The sequence below is a fragment of the Gracilinanus agilis genome, chromosome 1 (assembly GCF_016433145.1).
Source record: "Gracilinanus agilis isolate LMUSP501 chromosome 1, AgileGrace, whole genome shotgun sequence".
Lineage (NCBI taxonomy): Eukaryota > Metazoa > Chordata > Mammalia > Didelphimorphia > Didelphidae > Gracilinanus > Gracilinanus agilis.
In genome coordinates, this window is record NC_058130.1 from 476,433,662 (window position 1) to 476,461,632 (window position 27,971).

Consider the following 27,971-nt stretch of genomic DNA (forward strand, 5'->3'; position numbering starts at 1 on the left):
CCTCCAGCAGTGTAGAAACACAGTTTTCATTCAGTTAATACAGATAATTAGTTAAGATAAACAGTTAACCACGCAACGGTTTTCTGGGTACTACCTGGTCTGAGCCTAATCCTCCTTACCCCTCTCTTACTATCCCTAGATGCTCTACTTCGTAACAGCCTTGAACTGATATCCCAGGGCCCCGTTTCCCCTTACTTCCTATTAACTCATCCTGAACATACATTGTGATATTTGTGTTAATGTGCAAAATATTCTAGTTAAAGTGAACTTCAGCCAACAAAGGCCTGACAATTGTATTCCAGGATTCTAACAAAAAGGTTCCAGGAAGAGAAAAAAGCAGGAGTTTCCAAAATTTACCAAAAAGAGGAGAAGAATGTATGAATAATAAAGATGAGACAGAAAGGAAAATGTAGACATGTAAGCAATTACTTGTAGAATTAATCTCCCCCCCAAAAGCCAAAAATAGCATTGAAAACCAGCCCATTTTATTAATAACTACCTTGGCTTTCTATTATATTTTTTGAGCTTAAACACAGATAGTCCAAGTGAGTTAATTTCTTATAAACTATGCTTAGTGAGAAAGAATTGCCTTTCTAGCTATTGCCTCTGTATAATTCTTCTGGCTGATAATAGATTCAGGAGCAACTAGGGGTTAAAAATATTTGCTAATAAAAATCAAGAGTCACTTTCTGGAGTAGTTTCCCAGAAGGAATGACAAGTGTCTGCCAAATGGAAAATCAGAGACAATGAATGAATGAATGAATGAATGATTTGTTTTTTAAATTTTATTTTTTAATTGTCATGCAAAATATACTTCCTCATTGGCCATCCTTGTAAGAGCACATTCATACAAAACCAAAACCCCAAAATAAAACTGTAAATATACTGATATGAAAGGTGACTCCAGCAACTCTTTCTCTGGAGGTGGATAACATTTCCCATCATAAGTCTTTCAGGATTGTCCCAGATCTTTGTATTGCTGAGAGTAGCCAAGTTTTCAGTTGATCATATGATATTGTTGTTATTGTGCACAATGTTCTCCCAGATGAAGCATTTAAGCTTTTACTAAATAGCATGCTAAGTATTAAGTATAAGCATCAAAAAATGAGTAGGGGGCAGCTGGGTAGCTCAGTGGATTGAGAGCCAGACCTAGAGATGGGAGGTCCTCTGTTCAAATCTAGTGTCAGACACTTCCCAGCTGTGTGACCCTAGGCAAGTCACTGCTCTTCTACCTTGGAACCAATACAAAGTATTGATTCTAAGATGGAAGGTAAGGGTTTAAAAAAAAAAGTAAGAGAGACCCTTGCTTTCAAGAAGCTCATACTCTAAAATTAAGGGGAAATCTATAGGCAATTTTTATAAGTGGAGCAGGTTTCTTTCTCCCTGTACTTCTATTTACTTCGCATTTTCTTTCTAAGCTGGGCATATAGAACAAAAAGTTTAAAGTGTCTCCTCTAGAGTGGGAAGGCTGTATTCAATGAGAGTTAAGTCTATACATTCTGCTAGAAATCCTCTCGTCCAGTTTTAGGAATGAGGGCATGGAGAACTGGCCCTCCACTCCCTCCAGCCTGCTTCTGTGGTCAGAATCTATCTCATTCCCAGCATCTGTCCCCGTGAACTACCTGGAAGCCAACATAAAAGCATCTGAAAACCAGAGAATGCAATCTTAAAAACCAACTCTTCGTTCTTCGAGCCCTGGAGGAGCAACCCAGGTTGGAGGAGAGTGAAACCATAGGCTGTAGCCACAATTTGAAACAGACGAATTTATTTTTGGTGTCTGAAAGCAGTTTAAAAAAAAAAAAAAAAAGGAAAAAAAAAAGGACATCACTCTGCTGCGGTCTCTATTCACAGAGATCATTTTCCACTGCCACTCCCATGTGCTGCAGAGATGCCTAAATCTAGCAGCGACTTGAAGGTCCTCCCTAACAGCACTTTTACAAGCCTGCTCAGAAAGTAAAGGATGACAAATAGCCTCCTTTGGCCAATGAAGGACTCCATTCGGCCAGGAAATCAGTGGCTCTGATCAGCCGTAAAATCAGGTCTGCACAAGCACTGTGAAATGGAAAACCTTGTTCATTCCTACATCAGGCGAAACCCTCGGGTCTCCACCTACCTCCCGGTGGCTGTTTATCTTTCTTTCTCTCTAGGACGAGTCTGAAAAGAGGGATGGGAGTGTACAAGAATGAATGAAGGGGGCGTAGTCAAGGAGAAAGAGGAGGTCCAAGCTGCTGCTTTTTGGCAGTTGCAAGTTACCTAACGCTCCCTCCACAGTGTTTTTCTAAAGCCCGATATTGCCAATTCTGCTCCTTCCAACCAAACCAAGGTAACGTTGATATTTCCTAAATGTTTTAAACTTGACGTTTTCTTTCTTATTAGACCTTCCAACTGCAGCAAATTATCAATGGAAAAACTTCTTTCTGGGACGGGGTCTCTTTGCAGTCAAAGTCTTTATGGACATCCTGGAAACGACTACCTTAGCTATTGGGACCTTTTTGCATCCTCGGTGAGGTCAGATGGATTTTGTGGAGGCAGAAGAAATGAAGGTTGCATTGGAGAAAGCAGGGAGGGAGGGAGGGAAGTTTTCTTTTCTAAAAGTTTCATGATTTGACATTTGGGTAGGGGCTTTCGGGTGGTCTTCTGCTTTTGCTTCCCGGCCACAGGCAAAGTAAAAGAGGGAGCTCGGGCAATTATCAGGATTATTTTTGTTAGTTTGCTTGGGGCTCAAATGGAATGGACCAGTCTTGTGATTACAGTCAGCTGCTGGTAAGGAAAGGAAAATAATAATCAGAGCTAGCATTTTTACAACCCTTTTAGGTGTGCAAAGTGCTTTACATATATGATCTCAGGGGCTCCTCAAAACACCCTTGGAAATGTGTGCTTTTAGCATCTCTTTCGTTGTATCATCTCTATTTTACTCTAGAAGAAACTGAGAGATGCAGAAGTGAAGTGACTTGCCCAGAGTCCCACAGCTAGTAAATATCCGAGGCTGGATTTAAAACTCAGGGTTTCCTCTACCTATGTAGAGGAGCACATTTTTGCAACTTAAAGTCCTGACTTGTGGGGCAGCACAGTGAATTGAGAGCCAGGCCTAAAGACAGGAGGTCCTAGGTCCAAATGGGACTCAAACATTTCCTAGCTACATGACCCTGGCCAAGTCACTTAATCCCTATATTGATTCTAAGACGGAAGGTAAGGGTTTTAAAAATAAATGATATAGAAAAATTCTGACATGTCCAAAGTCACCTAGTATATGAGGGAAGTGGTGGGTGGGGGAATAGAGGGTGATTAATTCAGGTCTTCCTGAGTTAAGGCCAGCCCTCTAAGCATTATTACATGATGCTACTTTTCTGGCTAATTCAGACAAAAAGAAAATCTCTCCAAACTTGTCAGTGAAGGAAAGGTGATATGTGCACCTTGAATTCTTGGGGTAATTTAATAAGGAGGGTGCTCCCCAGTTAGGCCCTGTGGTTTCATTCTGTGAATTCCCTTTGAATTTCTATTTTATGAATCACAGAGTTGATAGGATAATGTGGGGAATATCAGCACTAATCCATTATCTAGGGATATAGTTCTTGACTGAACATGTCACCTCCCACCAATCCCAAGAGCTTTCATAGGATTCCAGGAATATCAGTTTTAATCCATGGCCATGAATCAACTCATCATTTTCTGATTTGTTCTTCTAGGCTTTTCTGCCAAAAAAAAAAAATTAATTGAAGTGACTCTTCTGTTTAGTCAGTTAACCATTTAATTAATCAAACATACAAAATTGTGTTAGTAAAGAATTTATTTCTGTTTGCAGCCTGAACCTAAGGTGTCCTGTGTTGATTCCCACTAAATTTAATTCCTTTTTCCCCTAATGACCTATTTAGTCCATAATTAAATATTTTATTCCTTTATCATTTTTTAAAATTATTTTGAGTTGGACTTGAGTGCATAGAAGGAACTTTTGGGGAATTATCCAGAACAATGACAAAGCCTAAGAAGGTATTCTTTCTTTTCTCCACTTTTTTGTGAACACTTTATGGAGGAAAGGAGTCTATAATTACATCACTTAGCTCATCCTATTGGTTCCAAACATTCCTCTATGGCATTTGACCAAGATTTCTGACCCTAAATCATCATCTCTGTTCTAGTACACGTTTACGAAAAGGGAGGAAACGAAAAAAGGAACTGAAAAACATACTTTTGCTTCTCTTCCCCCTTCCTACTCCCTACTTTATTCTTCCTGGACTAGGAAATTATTTTTTAATTAATTAATTTTGAATATTTTCCCATGGTTACATGAATCATGTTCTTTCCCTCCCCTCCTACCACATCCCTCCATGTGTCATTGATCAAGACCCATTTCCATATTATTGATATTTGCTCTAGGGTGATTGTTTAAGAGTCAACATCCCTAATTATATCCCCATCGAACCATGTGATCAAGCAGTTGTTTTTCTTCTGTGTTTCTACTCCCACAGTTCTTCCTCTGGGTGTGGACAGTGTTCTTTCTAATAAATCCCTCAGAATTGTCTTGGATCATTGCATTGCTGCTAGTAGAGTAATCAATTACGTTCGATTGTGCCATAGAATATCCATCTCTGTGTAAAATATCCTCCTGGTTCTGCTCTTTTCACCCTGCATCAATTCCTGGAGGTCATTCCAATTCACATGGAATTCCTCTAGTTCATTATTCCTTTTAGCAAAATAGTATTCCATCACCAACAGAAACCACAATTTGTCTAGCCATGCCCAATCAAAGGTGATCCCCTCATTTTCCAATTTTTTGTCACCACAAAGAGCGCGGCTATAAATAATTTTGTTCAGGTCTTTTTCCTTATTATCTCTTTGGGGTATACACCCAAAAGTGGTATGGCTGGATCAAAGGGCAGGCTGGACAAGGAAATTATTGACAATTGCTCCTTGAGTGACCCTAACTCCTTTTAACAAAGTTTTTCTGCTCTGACTTGGATCCATGGATCAACTCATAGGTTTTGCCAGCCTTCACCTTCAACAAGTTATTATATTTTAGAACATGCTGTCACTATAAAGGGCCCCGAAAACAGTAAGAACAATAAGAAGCCTCTATTTCAAAGGATCCTTGTCTGAAATGATGGGAAATGCTTTGCTGAAGAACTTTTGTTTATTGAAGTCCCTTTTCCTAAGAAGAGTCTTTTTTTTCCCCCAAATGGTTTACTTATTTTAGATTGTTATCCTATCAATGTAAAAGTTGGGAATGCAAATTCCTAGAAATCAAGAACTGCATCTTTTGTGAATTTGTTTTGTGTAATACTAGATACTAAGTAAATCAGTAAGTGTTTTTTTATTTGTTTCTACTTTTTTCAGAAATTTTTAAAATTATTCATTTATTTTTAAGTATTTTTCTATGTTACATGATTCATGTTCTCTCCCTCCCCTCTTCCCTCCCCCTTCCAGGAGCTGACAAGCAATTCCACTGGGTTATACATGTATTATCACTCAATACCTAAGTAAATGACTTTTAAAAAAATTGTTGAGGAGTGAAGAGCTTTCCAGATCTGTGATTACATCCCTGTAGACAGCTTTTAGTGGCAGTTGGGCAACTACATGGCACAGTGGATAAAGTACTGAGCCTGGAAGCAGGAACACATGAGTTGAAATCCAAATTCGATCTCTAACTAGTTATGTGACCTTACTCAGTGGAATTGCATGTCAGCTACGGGAGGGGGGTAGGTGGAGGGAATGGAAAGAACATGAATCATGGAAGCATGGAAAAATATTCTTAATTAATTAATTTAAAATGTCTAGTTATGTGACCTTAAGATAGTCATTTAACCTCTTCCTGGCTGCCTCAATTTTCTCAAATGTAAAAAAAAATGAGAATAATAATATCATCTATCATCCTCCCCCAACAATTATTATAAGAATCAAGTGACATAATATTTGTAAAATAGCACAGCACCTGATACATAGTAAGTGCTAATAAATGCTTATTCCCTTCCTTTCTCCTTCAACTTCCTTTAGAAACTCCATCCATTGATTTATATCAGCAACTCACCTAACTTATTTTGTTATAGAGATGCTTGGGACACTAAGAGATGATGTGAAATGCAAACGATGATACAACTGATATGTGTTAGAAGCTTCAAGGGCTCCAAAACCCAATCTCCCTGCATGTTGACATTAATTAGTGATTAGGATGATAGTTATGGTAAGAAAAATGAAGATAAACTCATACTTACCTTCATAAAAAAGCTCAACTATTGCACTGCAGGGAATTCTTTTTCTTTGAATAGTTTAAGAACAAGTTGAAAACTCTAGAAAAATCGAGTGGATAAAATTCCAGTGGATCCTGATAAGGATACTGAGATCCTGCTAAGATTACTTTTCTGCCCTGAGTGTGTGTCTTGGCCACAAAATCAAGATCTTTTCAAAGAAGCTCGGGGTCTAATGCAAGAGACTAGAATTTATGACTCATAGGCAAGTTGGTCTGATAAATGAACCATAAACCTGGTGGCATATGCTGATTGGATATGATCTCCAAGCAAGGTAAAGAAGAGTATGTGACTTCTGTGATAGCTAAGAAGCAAATCTCATAGAGAGACTGAATTCCCCCCCCCCCCCCCCACACACACATCAGCTGTGTGGCAATAGCTTTGTGTTAAGAGAGAGGTGATTAGGTTAGAAAAATATTAGCCAGGAAATTCATGAATTTCTTGAATAGGAGAAAACCACAACCAGAATGCAACTTGCCTACTGAGAGCTGTGTTACTCATTCTAAATTCAGTCGCGCAGGAGTTTGGCCCTTTTATACTCATTCATTTCAGAAAGAAATTTAATAGTGGAAGGAACTGTGTCAGCAAAGGGCTAGAATGTTATATCATTTAATTATAGAGGACTCAAATTCAGTCAAGTGACTGGTAACATGATATATACTCTGAGTCCTAATATAAAGTTTGCAAAGAAGCCCTCTTCCAGCCCATCGTCCAGGGATATATATTTGCTTGGTACCCTGGGGGCAGGGAAAGCTGGGAGAAAAGGATGATGGACTAGCATAATGTAGCTCATTTAATGGACATCCAAACACTCAACTATAGGGCAGAGATTTCAAACCCTCAGCCTATAGTCTGAATATATATACCCGCAAAACTCTAAGGGTAGGCAGAATAAGACAAAATATAATTGGGAAATGTTTAACAAAATAAATAAAAATAAAATAAAACATAGTGTTAAATTTCTGTTTTTTTTAAGTGAATATATTTGTTTCTATCTGAGTTTAACACCACTGTATAGAGATGTTTTACAGTTGTCATGTCTGTGAATTTGCATTTTTTCCACTGAAATTATCAAATAACTAACTGTTTTAGCCTCCTTTGAATACAAGTTTCCTTGAATCCAAGGCAACAAGTCTTTGATAAAAATATCTATTTGCTAATAGATTTCTTTACTAGACATCTGATTTGTATAAATACCAGGGCTGTAGGGTGCAGTAGTTAGAAGTTTAATATGATGATATTAGGAAGACAAAATGAAAATCCAAAATCTATAGTTACTTTATATATATTCATATATATGTATATATATTTAGTTATATATATTTTATATATAGTATGTATATGTTTATGCATATAGTTATTATATAATATTTAGTATATAGTATATTTTTCTCATCATTCTAAAGAGTGAGAGCAGTAAAATAGAAAGAACCCCAGAGTAGGAATGAGTTCAGCCACTTGCTGGTTCTGTGACTTGGGCAAGTCAATTATTCTCTCTGATACTCACTTTACATATTTAAAAAAATGATGCTAACCCTACTTTTACAATCTACTTCATGGTCTGTAAATGTAAAGTGAGGGGGGAATTGCTATGGAGCTTTTTGCACAATCATCTTTGAACAAAAACTGTTGTGTAAACGTGAGCTGTTCTTCCCCTAAACTTGAGTGAGGACAATATTAAGATTTTATATTCTTTGAAGGCAATGATTGCCTTTACTTCTGTGTCCTCAGAACTTAGCCCAGTACCTTTCATACAGTAGGTGCTTAATAAATGTGTATTGTTTGATCAATCGATATTTGCCTTCCTATTTTTCGTATGAGGTTTTTTTACTAATATGTGCTATAATTCAACTGAAGTCAAGAAAGAGGCAACATCTATATCTCCAAATTATAAACACAAATGTACTGAGTACTTTGCTACTGCAAGGTAATAACACTAGATGCAGAGTGGAAGAAATGGTTCCTGCCCTCAATAATTTTTCAGTTAGAGAGACAAGACATGGTAGGAAAACAACATATAATGGGTCAGACTAATAACACTGACATTAGAGTGCTATAAGAACTCAGAAGTGGGAAGACCACTTTCAACTCGATAATGCATGGAAAGTATCAAAAAAGAACATTTGAATTGGGCCTTAAAGGAAGTATAAAATGAAGACAGAGAGAGGGAGACGTTAGTTATTTTAGGGTGAGGAGAAATCATAAGTCAACGCCTAAGGGAAGGAAAGAAAATGAACAGATTAGAAATATGAACACTGGTAGCTTAAGAAAAAAGAAAGATTTGAGGTTCAGAGATTATATCATCAATTTTTCATACAGAGTATTAGAGAATAATATAGCAAGCAAGGAGGCTAGTGAAATAAAATTGGAATTGGGATGGAGTGAAAGTTAAGACCTTGGTTCTAGATTTGGATGTACAATTAAATAACTGTGTAATTTAATATGTCTGAGCTATGTATTCTTAATCTCTAAATGAGTCCATTGGCCTGGACGATTTCTATATAGGCCATTCTAGTTCTATGAACATCAAGTTTCAGCTAATAAATATTTTTATCATTGATTGAAAAGCATATCTAGTAGTTGTGAGAGGAAAACAAAACAAAACAAAACGTTCTTTCATGAGAATGGGATGACTGGCAATTTGTCCAAGGCATCAAAATCCCAGTTTCTTTCTCCAATGGTCCTCTAGTCTGCCATCTCCACAACTCCTGATTCCCTGCTGGTTTCACACTGACACCTTCTAGGGTCTCCTCATTGCTCTCCTGGAGCATGTCTTCCTCCATTTCCATGTCCATCACCTGCCACTTTCCCTTAACTTTTTCTCCAACTAGAGGTTAAAAGATAAGATATGATGGTTACCATGTTAAAGGAACTAGAGCCATATTTTCTAGGCAACAAACCATTCCTTCTCCTGGCATAACTATATATTTTCCCCAGGAATCAGAATTGTGGTTGTGACATGGAATAAATGAGAAGTGCTTCTACAAAGGGAAAATTGGCTAAATATATGAAAAGGAATATTTTAAAGACTATCTTTTTCACATTTTATTTTTCTCAGGTTTTCCCAATGGAATCTCTAGCAATCTCAAACAATCAATTTGCTGTTGAGTTTCTCAAAAAGCTAGCTGAGTCATCTGAAAATGAAAACATCATCTTTTCCCCTCACAGTATCTCTACTGGCTTAGCCATGGCCCTTTTTGGTGCAAAAGGCATCACTGCAACCCAAATGGAACAAGTAAGTTGTAACATTCATTGATGGCTTAAAAAAGAAATCAAGGATGTAGTGCAATTAAATTCCCACAAAATATAAGTTTCTTGAAAGCAAAGACTGTTTTGTTTTGTCTTTATATCCTTAGGGCCATAAATAGTGCTGTGCACTGTTGAATTAAATTCTTGAAAACATAACTGACAAAAAATGTCCATAACATGTCATAGGGAAAAGATAGATTATTGCTAATTAATTAATGACTAATTGAAGTTAAGTGACTCATTCAAAGTCACACCATCCACATGCAACAAAAGATAGATTTGTGAAAACTTCTTTAGTTACCCCAATACTAGCTATGAACAAAGTGAACAATGGTATTGGAAATCTAATTCCTTACTACATTAGCATCCTTATCCTAGAGTCATTCACAGGGATAACACTAAGGTTCTTCTTATCTAATATTCAAGCTTTATCTGTATACTGAATTAATGAATCACTAATCCATTTTCAATAAATAAAAACACTAAGGAAAGATGGTTAGTCACCAGTCAATGAAGTCAAAATAATAACCTGAGTAATGGGTTTAGACAGGGCTGTGATTCTGGCCCACTTGATATAAGGAAGCAGCAGAAAATAATACTGATGTTTACTCAAAATTTTTAGTTGTACATTCTAAAAGTCTCAGTTTACACATTATGTTTTCCCGTCTAGAATAAGACATCTGATCAAGCCTCCTTTCCATCTAAAAGATATTCTTTAACCTTTAGGTTTTGTGGATGCCCATCCTTGTCTCTTCTTTATGTTAGCCTTGGCCCAGGACGTTTGGGGGATTAAACTGACTTTGTTGTCAGAGTGGACATTGGACCCTTTTGTATTATTTCCTGTTAGCTCACTTTCTTGAGATCTAGCTAGGACCCTCATCTCATCCACATCCTTCCTGCTGACTTACAAAGGAAACACCAAGATAGGGACAGAAGGGACTAAGGCACTATCAACTAAGCCACATGGAGATGCAGAAATGAGACAATCGTGAGAACAAAAAAGAAAAAAATTGCTCTCTCTAGAAACATTTGCTTTGGACGTGTAGACATACAACCAAGGCTTAGCCATGAATGAAAGTGAATGATGAAGAATAAAATAACTTCATCTATAAGACTACTTAACTCTAGCAATAAATGAACGGGGTCGCTAACTAAAGAGGTCATTGAAAATGTAGTTATCATCTCATTCCTGCCTGAAATGAAGTACTAGAAATGATCACTCAGTGACTGGAGAGCCAGGTCTGGAGGCCGGAGGTCCTGAGTTCACATGTGGTCTCAGACACTTCCTAGCTGTGTGAGTCCAGGGCAAGTCATTTCATCACAAATGCCTGTCTCATAGTGCTCTTCTGACTTAGAATCAATACTTAGTATTGATTCTAAGTCAAAAGGTAAGGATTAAAAGAAAAGAAAAAAGAAAAGATGGAAATCAGGAAAACAATAAATCCAATTAAACACTTCTTAAATATAAATAAATACATTGCTGTTGTTCAATCATTTTCAGTTGCCTCTGACTCTTTGTGACCCCATTTAAGGGTTTTCTTGGCAAGGCTACTGGAGTGGTTTGCCATTTTCTTCTCCAATTCATTTTACAGATGAAGAAACAGGCAAATCAAATTAAGTGACTTCTCCTGGGTCATACAGCTAGAAAGTTTCTGAGATTAGATTGAACTCGGGTCTTCCTGACTCTAGGCCTGGTGATGCATCCAATGTACCTCCTAGCTGCCCATAAAAATAAATATACTTTTTAGATGTTTATGACTATCAGAATTCTTGACTGAGAGCTCATACTATCTACCTAATACACTATTTGAATGATTCATTAGTCATTTTAGCTAATTAATTGCAGGTTCTTGTATGAATTAGGTGTATTATATTTCTTTTAAAAGATTTTAAAAATAATTATTATTTGAAAACTTATTTTTGCCATTTTAATTACAGGTGCTTCAACTTACCAAAGACATTGGAGCTGAAATAACTAGTTTTCGCTATGAAAAAAGAAGAAAAATGGTATTTCTTATTCTCCTTATTAGAATAATCACCAGCATTACATAGGTTTCATGCCCTAAGTAGGCATGCAAAATAGACCCCCCCCAAACCCCTATAACCTTGCAGAAATATTTGTTTCGGGTTCTTTAAAAGTCTGGTTTTCTCATTCTTGTTTCTTGGCCTTTTATCTTCCCCCTTCCCCTCCTCTTCATGAACTTCTTCTGCCTTTAAACTTATCATCCCCTGCCTTTGGAAATCTATACTTCAGGACTCTTGCAAATAACCAGCCATTACTTCTACAATTCTGCACTATGCTAGCTGAAGGTGCGAAAAAAGTTCTTGATCTTCCAGTTCAAATATTTCCAGCAATCTTCTCTTCTTGATAATATGGACAGCACACCAGAAAACACAATTTGGAAAGGATATTAGGCCTCGAGAATGGGTATAATAATCCAGTGTTCTGATTATTTTTTTTAAGAGTTTTCACACACTTCTCGTCTTTTGAAGGAACTTGGCCCAAGCAAGGCAGAAGGCTTACAGTCTGACTTCCAGGCACTCATATCAGAAATCAACAAGCCCAGCAATTCCTACGAGCTGAAGACTGCCAACAGGCTATATGGAGAAAAAACCTACCCTTTTCATTGTGTAAGTATGCCCGTCCATCACTCACCATCATAGGGACTTCTCTTATTGAATTGAAGTGAAACAGGAGTCAGCAGCAAGCAGTTGGCATTAAGATTGGGCTCCCAATGATGCTGCCTGTGAGATGAGTTCCAGGTGGAGGTGAGGTCCCTCAGGGACTCACAGTGAGGGCCAATGTTTTGTTTCAGTGGATTTCTCCTATCTTTCTTCTACTCTCTCATGCTATATAGAGAGTTATTAGATGGCGATAGCCCTTAATGGCAACAAGGATGTGTTGTGGATAGATTGTGGATTGGCTTAGAGGCAAGAAGACTTGAATGCAAATTTGACCCTAAGACATGAGCTACCTCTGTGACAGTGGTCAAGTTAATTTATCTGTGTCTTCCTTCATTTTCTCAGCTGTAAAATGGGGATAATAGTAGCACCTAACTCCCAGAGTTCTCTTGAGGGTCAACTGAGATAAAATTTGTACAGTGCCTAACACAGAGTAGAAGCTTCATAAAAGCATGTTGCCTTCTCCCCTGCCCTCTATGGTAATACCCTGGAAGTGCTGTCCCTATCCTGGGGATGCATGATAAAAACTCTTCTAAGAAGCTCTTGGGTGCTTATTGGGGCTACTGTTTGAAGGAAATTCCAGAGAACCACAGATCTCTTTTGGGTTTCTATGGTAACTATAGGACCCAAGCAAAATCTGCAACCTTGTTTTCTTGCATTGGAGTCATCCCAGAAAAGTGCTACATTTTCCCCTTTCAAATCTATACATGGGCATTTTCCCAAAAAATACAGAAAATGCCAGTGGAATAGAGGATCGAAACAGCAGGTGGATTGTAATCCTTCCACATTGAGGATGGACCCTTAGCAGGTTGAGACTTCCTAGACCTGAAAGAGAGAACTGAACCTATTAAGGTCAAGGAATAGAAGGTAGAAGATATTTCAAAGTTATTCATTTATCTCATTTTTAATAGCCTGAATGTAAGGTATAGCCTGACATGAGCAGGTTAGTAAAAATAATAAATGTTTGCTGAATGAATAGATGATTTCAGATGCTAAAAGCTAGCTTCACCTGTATTTTCCAGGAATATGTAGAAAACATGAAAAAATTCTTTGGTGCAGAGCCACAATTTGTTAATTTTTTGGAAACTCCAGACCAAATCAGGACAGAAATCAATACCTGGGTTGAAAACCAGACCAAGGGTAAGTTTAAAGACAATAATGATGCTCCTACCTTTTGCTGAATGGTTATTTATCTATTTTTTGAAATAAAATGAAAAATTGGGTGTTATGTTAATGCAGGTTTATTATCCAAGGCCCAGGCTAGCTAAGGTCAAACAGGGTCATAACCAGAGAGCTAGCCACCAAGCAATACATGTTCAGGCCATGGCGACTCAGGAAAATAGTCTCTCCTAAAATGCGGATACTGTGATATACATAAAAAACATTCACCCAGAAAAATGGAAGCTCATTGAATATGAAGTATGTCTTATTGGTAGGTTCCTGCATTTCCTTAAGTAGTTTCATGGTAGTTTACTTAATTAGCCCCAGAGAGACATGATAAAAGTTCATAACCTTTCTCAAACAGCTTGTGTGTAGATTGTAAAATTAAAATGTGTAGCTTTAATCCATTATAAACTGTAATTTAAATTAACTGCCACTACTTGGAAAAGTCTTTAACCTACATTTCTTTTATTAAAATCAGATCATAAACATAGCTCATCTGTAAATTATGAATGAATAAGTATTGTTACTTGATGCCAGGATAGTTGTCTAAGGCTCCAAACAGTTAAATAATTTGCTCCTGGTGACCTCTGGTGGCAATTTCCAGAAGCAGATTTGAACCAAGCCATCCTTACTCCAGGGCAGTTAGGTGACACAGTGTTGGACCTGAAATCTGAAAGGTTCATCTTTCTAATTTCAAATCTGAACTCACACACTACTTGTGTAACCCTAGGCAAGTCACTTAACTCTGCCTCAGTTCCTCATCTGCAAAATGATCTGGAAAAAGAAATGGCAAACTATTCTATTATCTTTGCCAGGAAAACCTCAAATGGGGTCACAGGGAATCAGAGGCAACTGAAAATGAGTGAACAACAAACAATAACATTCCTTGCTCCATTGGCAACAGACTAGAGAGCAACTTCATTAAACTGTCTTTCCCCCACCCTGCAGCAGCTATATTAAACTCAATTTATTTCAGAGAAACACTAAAGAAAAGGGGAAAGACAAAATGAAATTGGAGAGTAAAGATAAGAAGTAGTCTTTTTTTTTTTTTTTAGGCAGGATCCTTTTATATCTATATTTTCAATTTGTGGTTTCCCTTAAAGGGCACAAAGAAATATAGCAAGAATAACTATTAATGACCATTCAAGTTGGAGCCTTTGTTTCATATCACAGTAAGTTCTGGTTTGATGTGCTGGGTTTAGAATGCTTCTCCTTGAAGGGTTTGGTATCCCTCACCAACTGCATAGAGAGATCCCTTATCTCTGAGCTAGTGAATAAAGCCTCATCTCAAAACAATAATGATGCCAAGGGATCTCCTGAGTTAGGAGAGTGAGTGGGTATGACTCAGATCTGGTTTTTGTCTCAGCCTCTGGAGGTAACGTATATCTTTCTCACCAAGAGGAGGTTTGGGAAGAACTGTTGCCCTTGAAAATCACCTGAGTTACTTGCCAGTCTGGGAATTTTCCATGTTAATTCTGTTAGCAAGAGTCCTCCAGGAATTTTGAAAAAGCTAATTCTATGCTCATGTACCATCTTACTGAGGATTCTCTTATCAGAAATGCACACCAAAGGACAACTGTATATGTAACTATTAGGACTGTGGTTATTTCTTCTGTGCTTACTCCCAGCTGCTGCTATTTTGTTTGAAATGTGAGGCACTTCCGATTCCAGGGGGTTTTTCTAGGTTGGGCTCAACAACTTCTTGAAGCTGCTAGAAGGAGGAAGGAAATAAGCCATAGCCAGCCTCGTAGGTGCTTTAAGAGAGGTCAGTTGGCAGGATCACCACAGAAGTAAGAATAAGCCATGCTTGTGTCTTTTCCTGTGTGTTAGTCACAAACCATACCAAATAAAGCAGGGAGTCTTTATATAGCCAGGGAACTGGGTCCTTCACAGCCTCAGTGAAGCAGCTCTCTATATTCTTTCTTCCACTCAGTCTAGATCTGCTGGGACTAGTGGAAAAGATGGACTGTACTTAATTTTTAAGCACTCTCCTAAAATAGAGCATGACGAAAACATAGGACACAGATAAACATGCCTTACCCAGTTTCAATTCACTTGTAAACACATACATTTCTTAAGTGTGGTGCTATGTGCATGGTGCTGGGTACTGTGCTGTCTTTGTTCAGTTGTTTCAGTCTTGCATGACTCTTCATGACCTCACTTGGAGTTTTCTTGGCAGAGATACTGGAGTGGTTGGACATTGCTTTCTCCAACTTGTTTTACAAATGAGGAAATTGAGGAAAACAGGGTTCAGTGACTTGTCACATAGCTTAAGTGCCTGAGGCTAGATTTGAACTCAGGAAAAAGAGTCTTCCTGATGTCAAGCCTGGCACTCTCTCCACTGTCACACCTAGCTGCCATACTAAGTACCTTAAAGGCAAATAAAAATCAACATCATTGTAATGAATTTACAATCTAGTAGGAGACAGGTGGCATGTTAACAAATGTTTTAATATTTTAATTAATATTTTAATATTTACTAACTTAGTTAATAATATTTGTTAAGTACCTCCTAGATTCAAGTAGAGCAGCTGGGTGATGCAGGTTATAGAGCACCAGGACTGGAGCTAGGGAGATCTGGGTTCCAATCTGGCCTTGGACACTTGCTAGCTGTGTGAATCTCCCTGGGAGAATCACTTACTCCCATTTGCCTCAGTTCCTCATCTGTATAATCAGGATGAATGGAGAAAGAAACAACAAACTACTCTAGTATGTTTGGCAATAAAAGCCCATTGGGTAAAAGTCCAAGAGGTCACATTAATCAGACATGATTGAACAATAGCAAAAACGATATTCCTGGCACTGTGTTAAGTGCCCTTACTTCAGGACAATTAGTTGGCATATCTTTTTAGTAAGTGACTGAGGCCAGATATGAAATAGATTTATAATAATTCCACATTACAACATTATAAGTCAATAATACCAAGAAAGGTAAAAGGTAGTCCTAGCTTTAAGGAGCTCAGAGTTTAATGTTCAAGACAGTATGTAAATATCTATGCACAAATAACCTATAGACAAGATAAAAAGGGATAATCAACAGAAGGAAAGCATTAAAATTAAGAGAGATTTGGGGGCAACTGGGTGGCACAGTGGATAGAGCGCTAGGCCTGGAGTTGGGCCAATCTGGGTTCAAATATTGCCTCAGACTCTTCCTGCTATATGACCCTGGGCAAGTCACTTACCCCAATTGCCAACTGCACTACTGCCTTGGAACCACTACTTAGTATTGATTCTAAGACAGAAGGTAAAGTTAAAAAAAAAAAAGCGGGATTTGGAAAGGCTTCCTATAAAAGGTGAGATTTCATATGGTACTTGAAAAGATTGAGGGAACCCCAATAGGGAGAGATGGGGAGGGAGAGATGGAGTGTCTTGTTCCAGGTGTGATAAGGAGATGAGTGCCATGTCAATGGGAGGTGGGGGAAACAGGAGGTGGAAGAAGCCTAGGAATGTTGGGAGAGAGCTAGGTTTTTTCTTCCTTTTCTTTTCTTTTCTTAATTTTTAAAGAATTTAATTAATTAATTTAGAATATTTTTCCATGGTTACATGATTCATGTTCCTTCCCTCCCCCCTCCCAGAGCCAACTAGCAATTCCACTGGGTTTTGCATAGATCATGGTTCAAAACCTATTTCCATATTATTCATATTTGCAATAGAGGGATCATTTAGAATTTACATCCCCAATCATATCCCTATTGAACCATGTGACCGATCATATGTTTTTCTTCAGTGTTTCTGCTCCCACAGTTCTTTCTCTGGATGTGGATAATGTTCTTTCTCTTAAGTCGAGATGGCTAGGTTTTTAAAAGCTCTGGATGACAAAAAGAAATGGATTCTATATTAAATCTTGGACATGATGTGGAAAGACCAGAATTTATTGAGCAAGGAGGTGAAATGGTAAAATTTATGCTTAAGGTTGATCATTTTGACAGCTGTGTCTCAGAGGCTGAACTGGAGTGGGAAGAGACTTGTGATAGCCAGACCAATCGATACACTAGTGCAATAGCCCTGGTAGAAGGCAATGATGGTCTGTACTGAGATGGTAGTAGTGTTAGAGAAATGAAGGTGGCATATATTAGAGATGTTATGAAGATAAAAATGACCAGCCTTAGTCAGGGCAGTCAAGTGGCTCAATTGATAGAGATCCCAGCCTGGAGACAAGAGGTCCTGGGTTCAAATCTTGCCTCAGACACATCCTAGCTGTGTGACCCTGGACAAGTCACTTAACTCCCATTGCCTACCCCTTACTGTTCTTCTGCCTTAGAACCAATACTTAGTCCTGATTCTATGAATGAATGAATATGGTAGCTTAGTACAGTCTGGCATATAATAAGCATTCTATGAACATTAGTTGACTTGACTTGAATTTATATATATAGCATGGTGTAGCTTACATTCGTGACATTACAAACGTGACACCAGGGCATCTAAGTGGCCCTGAGGATAGAATATAGAGCCTGGAGTCAGGAAGACCCATCTTTGTGCGTTCAAACTTGACTTCAGACATTTACTGACTGTGTGACCCTTGGCAAGTCTCTTTACCCTGTTTGCCTCAATTTCCTCAAGTGTAACCCTTTGCAGGTCACTTCACCCTGTTTGCCTCACTTTCCTCATCTGTCAAATGAATCAGAGAAATAAATGGAAAACCATTTCATTATCTTTGCCAAGAAAACCCCATTTGGGGTCATGAAGAGGTGGCACAACTGAAAACAACTGAACAAAAGCTTGCAGACACCAATTTATCAAAAAACAAAGAGAATTCCTGATATTCTAGCATTTCTCCTTTCATCAACAGTGACTTACCCAGGCAGTGGAAGTATTCCACTCATTATTACGAATAAGGGATCTTAGTAAAATTAAAGGGATCAGGTTTTAGATTATAAGGGATATAATGAGGCAAGATATAATAGTAAGAAGGACTAATTGAGCAGAGTGTGGAAAGGAGAAGAAAAATAAAAAAGAGGGGGGGGGAAGGGAGAAAAGGAGGATGGGGGAAAGGGAAAGAGAAAATGGTAGTAGTAAAAACACTAGATTGAGAAGCATGAGGTAGCATAGTACGATTAGGGTTAAAATTAAGATTTGAGATTTAGTTTGGGGGGTTGGTAAATTAGTGACAAGAGGAAAATCCTGCCTGACTGACTTGGAGGCCTAGGTAGAATCTTGAGCAAGTTCTTAGTAGGAATTCAGAGACCTGAGGAATTGGGAATTCTGTTGAGCCTAAGTGCCTTTTGATTCACTGTTGGGTGGTTTCCTCCTCAGAGAGGAGGTTGGAAAGCCTCAGCTTGGGAATTCCTTGAACCCAGTTTGACAGTTTAGAGAGGAGATTTGGGAAGAACTTGAGAAGGAATACCAACAGTTGAGAAGAAAGAAGGTCTGTGTTACGCCGTGTGTGGCTGTAGAGTGGAGACAGGGTTTGAGGCCTAACAGGCCAAGAAGCCTATCAAGCAGAGAAATCTGCAAGGCCCAGAGTTGAACAACTACACGGAGACAAACAATTTTAAATTATATAAGGATAATACTTTTAGAAATAGGTTTATTTAGAAATTGGGCTTTAAGATAATTTTAAGGAGAGAGCATAGGCTTGGGATCCAGGCTGAAGTGGAATTTGTGAGAAGCCTTGAGTGGGGAATGGGTTAAGATAGAAACCCCTTTTAGCATTAGGGACCTTATCCTCTAATCTCTTTACCTTTCATTTGAACCTTTTCAACCCTATTAAAAAAGATTTCTTTCTAAATCTGTCTCCAAGACAGTTCACTCTGTCTAGGTCAAAAAGCAATTACATTGTGCATAAGCTCAAACCAGCTCAGCTTCAACTGACAGCCAGCTGGCCCTTACCAACAAACAACTCATCAAAGACTAAAGATACTATGCTACAAAATTAACTTAATTGGAAAACAAGAACAAAAGCAGACAAATAGACCGAGTCAGGATCTGGGTTTTAACTCTTACCCGTAATGTTTAATAACTTTGTGATCATAGATAAGTCACCTGGCCTTAATTTACTCAGCTGTGAACTGGGAATATGTACTACCTCAGAGAGTTGTTATGGGGGAAGAATATATCATCCTGATTTGTTAGGACGGAGAGCTGAAGTGGAGGCAGCTAAGTGACACAGTGGACAAAGTGCCAAGCCTCAAGTTCATGTCTGGCCTCTGACATTTATTAGTTATGTGACCCTGGGCGAGTCACTTAACTTCCATTGCCTTAACCTTTACTATACCGCCTTGGAATCAATACATGGTATTGATTTTAAAACAGAAGCTAAAGGTTATTTTTTTTTTAAATGTCATTTCACAATCTAGGCCTCAGCTCCTTCATTTCCATTATAAAGAGATCATAAGATCAGGATTGGAAGGGGCTTTAGAAATTCTCTAGTCATTGAATTCACTCATTTTACCGATGAGGAAACCCAGGGAGGAAATATGACCTTGGCCAAGGTCAGATAAGTGTGGTTATGGCAGAGTTTGAACTCAGTCCCTATGATTCTTTTAGGCCAAGCTGCTGCCTCTTTATCAGATATACAACTATGAAATCAAGACTTTCTGCCCTCAAGGACCTTATACTCCAGCTAACATTTTATTACAAAGGGTTTGTATTAAATAAGAAAAATCTTTCCTACTAACTTGTTGTCTTCTTTCCTAATTAGTACATTATTCATAGTTCTTTTAGAAGAGAGGGAGACTTCTCTCCCCACTGTGTTTCAGAACACAAAGAATTCTCTCATTTTCTGTTGCCTTTAAGAATCTTCATGTGATTTTATGTGCATTTGGGTTCTGTAAACTATCACTTCTTTCCCTAAGCCAACTCACCAGAAATTGCCCATGGAAACTCACTTCCTGACAGGAGCTCCTAGGGGGTGAGAAGAGCATCTTCTTTGGGAAATTGAGTCATCCATCCATGACAAGTTGTATTAAAGTTCCTGGAACACTCAAGAACTTTCCAGGTTGCTCATGGCATGATCACCTCTTATCTGGCTCATAGAGCCATGAGGAAGCCACATATCAACAACCCCAACAAAATCAGTCCTGGCTGGCTGAGCTCCAAGGACCTTCTAGTTCCCACCCCCCCCCTCTCCCCACACGCTAGGAATCAGAGTTCATTACCCTCCTTTCTTCACCTTTTCCTTTCCACCTACCCCTTTAGATTAGGGTGGCTGCTTAAGTATGAAACTAGTGTAGTGTTAGGTTTTATGTTTGCTTGGTTCTTCTTAAAGGAATTCAAAAGCAAAATACCAAAAGTAAAAATAGGAAACCATACCTTTTTAGACTAACTAAATCACCTATAAGCTTTCCTCTGGGCTTAGGAACTTTTTACTTTGTCCTGAACAGAAAACAAAAACATGTTATTGTTTCTGACGAGAGTCCAGATCCGAACCCATGCCTTTCATCAAGAATCTCTTTTCTCATGGGGGCAGCTGGGTAGCTCAGTGGATTGAGAGCCAGGCCTAGAAAAGGGAGGTCCTAGGTTCAAATCTGACCTCAGATACTGCTGTGTGACCCTGGGCAAGTCACTTGACCCTCATTGCCTACCTTTACCACTCTTCTGCCTTGGAGCCAATACACAGTATTGACTCCAAGATGGAAGGTAAGGGTTTAAAAAAAAAATTTTTTTTTAAATCTCTTTTCTCCAGAATTTCTTAAGAACTAAAAAGCAAAGAGGCAGAATAATCCTAGCAAGAAAAAAAGAAGGTCTTGATTGCTTTAAATGCAGATAGACCTATGAATATATTGCTGTTAAACATTGAATCTCTTGCTCTTTCAAGGCAAAATTGTGAAGCTTCTACCAGATGATTCTGTTGATTCCATGACCAGATTGGTTCTAGTGAGTGCCATCTACTTCAAAGGAAAATGGCAAGAGCAGTTCAACCCTAAAGACACAGTAGAAAAACCTTTCAGAGTAAACCAGGTGAGTGTCTCAGTTTTGGGTGTTAATGACCAATAAAAATCCTAATAGGGCAAGATACATGTGATTCTATGTTGAAACCTTTTCCACCCTTTCTACCTATGTTACTCACTTACTGGAGTCATGGAATTATATATGGGTATATATATATATATATTTATGTTTATGAATATTTATAAAGCCAGTGTCCAATGATCCTGCGAACTACAGGCTTTATGCCACAATCCTGATCAGGACTCTTCCGCCAGACCAATTTCAGCCTTGGCAGTCCAAGGACAAAGCTAGATCAGTCTCCAGAATCATCTCCCACTCAAGTATTTTGGAAACACTTGGCCTATCCATGGTATAGTATGTAAGGAAAAGAGATTGAGGAAGTTGAGAACTGGGAATTCCCAAATGCATAAGTTCCCAGATCCCTTTGAGAGAAGACAAGTGCTGCTAGAAGCCTGGTATAGAGCTGGAGGTGAGGAAAGTCACACACTGAGAGTATTTATACAAGTATATTGATAAATGACTATGTATATATAAAAACACATTTACACATGTATACATATAAACCACACAAACACATATACCTACTTGTATATGTATATATTGTTGTTGATTGTTTGGTCGTGTCCAAGTGCATGGTCCCTTTTGGGTTTTCTGGGCAAAGATACTAGAATAGTTTTTCCTTCTCTAGCTCATTTTATAGATGAGGAAATTGAGAGAAACAAGGTTAAATGACTTGCCCAGGGTCATACAGCTATTAAGAGTCTGAGGGTATATTTGAACTCAAGAAGATGAGTCTTTCTGACTCCAAACTCAGCATCCTATCCACTGCTACCGCCTAGTGGTCCCATATGAATATATACATCTTATTTTAAAAGTAAAAATATAATTATATACATTTATTAATTCCATTTTATAATATAAATATTACATATAAATAATGTATTTTTAAAATGAAATATTTACATAAATAAACATATATATATATATTTACTTCCTTTAGATTCAAGGAATTAAGGAAGAGCTACAACTATATCTATTCCAATCCCTTCATTTTGCAAATGAAGAAATAGGTCCATGGAGGTGAATAGTATGGTTTCATAGTATTTAGAGCAAGTAGATAGGAAAGAAGGAAGAAGGTTAAAAAAAAGAAAAAGTAAAAAGTAGGCTTTTATTAAAAATTTATTACATGCCAAGCATGGTACTAAACACTTGACAAATATCTCATTTGAGCCTCAGGAGAATAAGAAGGAGTAGGTTCTGTTAGCATTGCTGTCATATCACTGACGAAACTGAGATAGACAATGGTTAAGTGACTTGCCCAAGGTCACATACTGGATGTCTGAGGCTGGATTTTTGAACTCAGGTCTTATTAACTCCAAGACCAATGTGCTCTCTACTGAGCCACCAATAAATCAATCTATCGGTAAACATTTATCAAGCATTTCTTACAAGCTAGGCACCATGCTAACTGCTGGGGAGGCAAAAAGAGAAGAAAAGAGTCCCTGACCTGGATTAGTTTACAATCTAATGAGTCTGCCTTTTAAGGGATCGTTGAGGCCATTTTCCTCATTTTTTAGATGAAGTTCCTCCCAGTGAAGAGGGATAACTTATTAAGGACATTCTGAAACCAAACCTTCTTTCTATCAGCAATGTCTTGCTAAAGTTCCATTGTTAGATCAAACTCTGCTGTGGCTAGAGAATAGTTTTTGATAGACTCCAAACTTACCATGAGTAACAGTTTTTCATTACAATGAAAAACCTGATATCACCTTAGGTTGCAACAAGAGGAATAGTATCCAGGCCTAAGAAGGCAACCATCCTAGCATACTCTGTGGTCAAATCCCATCTGTAGGATTTTGTCTTGTTTGTGGTTCTACATTTTAAGAGGAACGTTGTTAAATTAGGAACCATCTAGAATGCAGCAACAAGAGAGTGAAGGGTCTCAAGATGGAAGTGGGGAAATTTAATTAACCTGAGAAGGAAAAGACATGATAAATCTTAGTATTTAGACAATTATGTTGAAGACAGGTTAGATTTGTTCTGGTTGGTCCAAAGGGTAAAACTTGAAGAAATATGTAGAATTTGAGGGGGAAGAAAGAAGAAAATACATTATATATTACTCCACTATTTTAATTTTTTCTGTTATTTTTAGTGTACTAAATTTCACCAAAATTTGTAAATTTCTTTAAAAGTAATTTTGCCACAAATAAACAGATAATTGTAAAATGTCAAACACTCTTGCAGAAATAAAGATTCATTCACTTTTGTAAATGCAAGAATTTTGACTCCAGAATTGATATTCTTAGCTTGAAATAAACATTATTAAATAATTCAAAATTTCTTTGAAATAAAAAAAATTATTTCAAGTCCTTTTTTTCAGTTTATGCAAACTTTCATAATAGCCATCTTTTATATGGGGCATTGTTTGCAAAGTGATTTACATATGTTATCTTATTTATTTCTCATAATAACTTTGTAAGATTAATGCCGTTATTATCCTTATTTTACAAAAAGAGGAAACTGAGGCAGAAGGATCAAGTGACTAGACATAAAGTGTCTGAGGAAAGATTTTGAATACATTTTCCTGATTCTATCCAAGTCTGGGTCCTATGCCTTTTCCTCCTCATGCCATTACTGTCTGCAACACCCTCTCCCTTCTTCTGGGCCTTCCAATTCCTGACAATCCATTAGTCAGAGTACTGGGAATAACCAGTCTTTTTGAAACTTTCCCTCCTTATCTAGAAATCTAGGAGCTACCTCCCACTTATTTGATCTGCAGTATTCTTATTTATGAATATTAAAACTATTTCCACTAATGGAGATAAAAATGAACTGATCATTTCACTGATAAAGGGAACCATTGGATGAGGAAATTATCTTCTAACAATGAAGATTGGAATCTGCTTTGTATCTTAAGTCTTAGAATATGTCTTAATGAGATATCCTTGAACACTGTCTTGCTCTGGTTCACAAATCAGTATTAATGAGAGGTAGAACTTGGACGTTGGTTTCCATAGCTCTGAGGACAACTGCCACTTTACTACACTATAGTGTCTTTGCAAGATATAAATTATTTTATTTTGTTAATTGTTAGGAAACTAGTTGGCATAGTGGATAGAGTGCTGGGTCTGGAGTTGGGAAGTTTCATCTTCCCGAGTTCCTCTGACTTCAGATACTTATTAGCTATGTGACCCTGGGTGAGTCACTTAATCCTTTTTGCTTCAGTTTCTTCATCTGTAAAATGAGCTAGAAAAGGAAATGACAAAACATTTCAACATCTTTGCCAAGAATACCTCAAAAGGGATCACAAAAAATTGGACACAATAGAAATGAAAGAACAATAAAAATTTATGCAGTTTGTGTTCAGGACTATGAAGTCTTGTTCTTGTAAGTGTTTTCAGGAATCGATATTACAATGCTTTGTTAAGGCTGACAACCAGAGAATGGCATTTCCACATTTCTTGTCTATGATTGTCTCCTTCTGGAGCATTACCTCCAAGAAAAAAGTTATGTCTAGCTTACTTCTGTGCAGCAGGTGGCACAGTGCTACATATTTGCTGAGAAACAAAAATGATGAAGAATTAAAGAATTTGGGAAAACCATTTTGCTTATCTTAGCATCTCTTTTCAATAGAAGTAAAAATTTTATTTGTATATATCTTTTTAACAGACAACAACCAAGATGGTGCAAATGATGTCAATGAAACGCAATCTTCAAATATTTCATATAGAAAAGCCAGAAGCCAAAGGCATTCAGCTTTATTATGGCAGTGGTGATGTGAGCATGTTCATAGTGCTACCAGATGACATCAATGGTCTGAAAGAGGTAAAATGTCAAGTATTACAATGATACAATAAAGCAGAAGTAGTATAAGGGCTATGACATCTCTGATCATTAATTTAACCAGGTAGGGAATCCAGCCTTCAGTATTGAAAAGCATCTCAAGAATGGTATGAGAATTGCAAACAGCACTCCCAGGTTCAAATCTGGCCTCAGATGGGTTTCCTTGGGCAAGTAATTAACTCTTAATTGCCTAGTCCTTGGAACAAATTTTTCTGCCTTGGAACCAATATTTTGTTTTGATTCTAAGACATAAGGTAAGGGCTTAAATTAAAACTTAAACTTCTATTCTGCCAAAGTGCATTCCTGTTTTCCCAGAAATTTTTGTCATATAGAGTTCCTGTCCCAAAACCTTGGAACTTTGCATTTATCAAATACTAAGTTACTGTGGCTAATTACTACTATTTATTGTGCACCTAATTAATTCCACTGGCCTATCCCTCCATTTCTTAGCCAGTAGTAGATTGTTTTGATGATTATCATGTTGTAATTCAGTTTGATATCTGGTTCTACTAGGATATCAGAGCAGTTGTCTTTGATAATTTCTTAAAATATGATGCCTAGGCACTTTTTTGTGATCATGGTTTTGAGGTAATCCAATAATTCTTAAATTATCTCTCCTAGATCTATTTTCTAAATCAGTAGTTTTTCTCATGAGTTATTTCAAAATTTCTTCTATTTTTTTCTATTCTTTTAACTTTATTTTCTCTTTTCTTGATGTCTTATGGAGTCATTAGCTTCTACATGCCCAATTCTAATTTTTAGAGAATTATTTTTTCTGTTATTTTTTTACCTCCTTTTCAATTTTTCCAATTCTACTTTTAATAAGTTCTTTTCTCCTCTGAATTTTTGTTTATCTTTTTCCATATGACCAACTCTGCTTTTTAAAGGGACTTTACCTTGATATATGGCATGAGGTGCTGTTCTATGCCTAATTTCTGCAATATTGTTTTCCAGTTTCTCAGAAGTTTTTATCAGATAATGCTTTCTTTCAAAAGCTTGGATCTTTGGGTTTGTTAAATGTTATGTTACTTTGGTCATTTACCACTGAGTGTTCATTGTCTGATCTATTTCATCATTCCTCCATTCTACTTCTTATCCAGTAGCAAATTGTTTCAATGTTTGCCACTTTATAGTATAGTTTCAGATCTGGTAATGCTAAGTCACTTTTCTTCATATTTTTTCATTAATTCCCTTGATATTCTAGGTCTTTTGTTTTTCAAGTTGTTAATTTTTATGGTTGTTGTTATAATATAGATTGTTCTGGTTCTGCTTCTTTCTTTTTATATCAATTCATACAAATTTTCCAGGTTTCTCTGAAACCCCTAGTCAATTTTCTTTTTAAAGAAATTTTATTTCCCTGAAGAAATATTTTCTCTTTTCCTTTTGATTTTTTCTTTTAAATTTAATTTTTATTTGTTTGTTACATTTAAATACTGTTAACTCCCTCCTTTTCTCCTCTCCTCCATTAGAGAAGGCATCAATTGACAAAAAGATATATGTACATATAAAACTATGTCTTATTTATTTCTCTTTATTAGTTCTTTCCCTGGAGGTGGGCATACACAAGTTATTCTTTAAAAAATATTTGTTTCTGTATATAATGTTCTCTTGGTTCTGCTTGTTTGATTCTTCATAATTTCATGTAGATCTTTCCATGATGTTCCTAAATTAATCTGTCTGTCATTTTTGATGTAGTAGTATTATATCACAATTATATGCCACGACTTGGTTAGCCATCTGGCAAGTGATAGACATCCTTTAAATTTCCAGTTCTTTACCACCACAAAGAGAGAAAAGAGCTTCTATATATATATATATTTTAGGACATACAGTTCCTTTTCTCCTTTTTTTTTACTTATTACCTTCCACTCTTAGAATCAATATTGTGTATTGGTTCCTAGGTAGAAGATGGTAAAGACTAGGCAAAGGGGGTTAAGTGACTTACTTGCCCAAGGTCACACAGCTGGGAAATATCTGAGGCCAGATTTGAACTTAGGACCTTCTATCTCTAGGCCTGGCTTTCAATCCACTGAGCCACCCAGCTGCCCCCTCCTTTTCTACTTTTTCTTGATCATTTGAGGTAATAAAATTAATAGTGGTATTGCTAGGTCAAAAATACACATACAGTTTTATAACTCTTTGAGCAGAATTCCAGATTGTTCTCCAAGATGGTTGGATTGATTCACATTTCCATCAATAGTAGATTAGTGTCCCCATTTTTCCATATCTCTGACATTTTGCCAGATTTTTAATGACCCTCTTTTTTTTTGTTGTATAACTCTAGCTTGAAAAGACAATCACTTATGGGAAGTTGAGTGAATGGACTCATGAAGATATGATGGAGAAGTATGATGTGCAACTGTACCTCCCCAAATTCAAGTTTGAGGAAAGCTATGATCTCAAATCAATCTTGAGCAGCATGGGCATGAGTGATGCTTTCAGCACAAGCCATGCTGACTTTTCAGGAATGACTGAAAGAAAAAATTTATTCTTATCACAAGTTTTCCATAAGTCTTTTATAGAAGTCAATGAGGAAGGTACTGAGGCAGCAGCAAGCACTGCAGATGATTTTTCAGTTCGAATGAATCTCCCTTCCTTAACATTGAATGTGGATCATCCTTTCCTATTTTTTATTAAGCACAAAAAAACTAATTGTATTATTTTCTATGGAAAAGTCTACTCCCCCTAGATACTGCCTCTCATTCACATATCAGGATAAACTTCTAACTCCAGAAATGATTCAAAAGATGGAAATATTCATTTAACCTAGAAATTACTTGACTACACAATTCTCTTTTTATGTATCCTACTTAATAAAAATTAATGAAATAAATAATTATGAAATGGCATATGTTGTAAAGTCTGCTAACTTGGAGCACAAGTAACATCTGCAAGTAGAAT

The 27,971-nt window shown here is 37.2% G+C and overlaps 1 protein-coding gene across 1 annotated transcript; it reads left to right on the top strand.

Moving 5' to 3' along the window:
• The first annotated feature begins 2,279 nt into the window (after window positions 1-2,279).
• SERPINB10 (serpin family B member 10) lies at window positions 2,280-27,919 on the top strand. Its single transcript, XM_044657914.1, has 8 exons — window positions 2,280-2,323; window positions 9,298-9,474; window positions 11,427-11,495; window positions 11,982-12,119; window positions 13,193-13,310; window positions 21,094-21,236; window positions 24,897-25,052; window positions 27,355-27,919. Exons 2-8 carry the CDS (start codon window positions 9,307-9,309, stop codon window positions 27,757-27,759), a joined length of 1,197 nt encoding a protein of 398 aa, XP_044513849.1. The 5' UTR covers window positions 2,280-2,323; window positions 9,298-9,306; the 3' UTR covers window positions 27,760-27,919.
• The last annotated feature ends 52 nt before the right edge of the window (window positions 27,920-27,971 follow it).

Bases quoted from the DNA above. Each gene is read 5' to 3' on its own strand.
- SERPINB10 (XM_044657914.1), top strand. From the start codon at position 9,307: ATGGAATCTCTAGCAATCTCAAACAATCAATTTGCTGTTGAGTTTCTC. The intron at 11,496-11,981 runs GTATTTCTTATT...CGTCTTTTGAAG, and splicing joins ATGAAAAAAGAAGAAAAATG to GAACTTGGCCCAAGCAAGGC. The intron at 13,311-21,093 runs GTAAGTTTAAAG...TGCTCTTTCAAG, and splicing joins GGTTGAAAACCAGACCAAGG to GCAAAATTGTGAAGCTTCTA.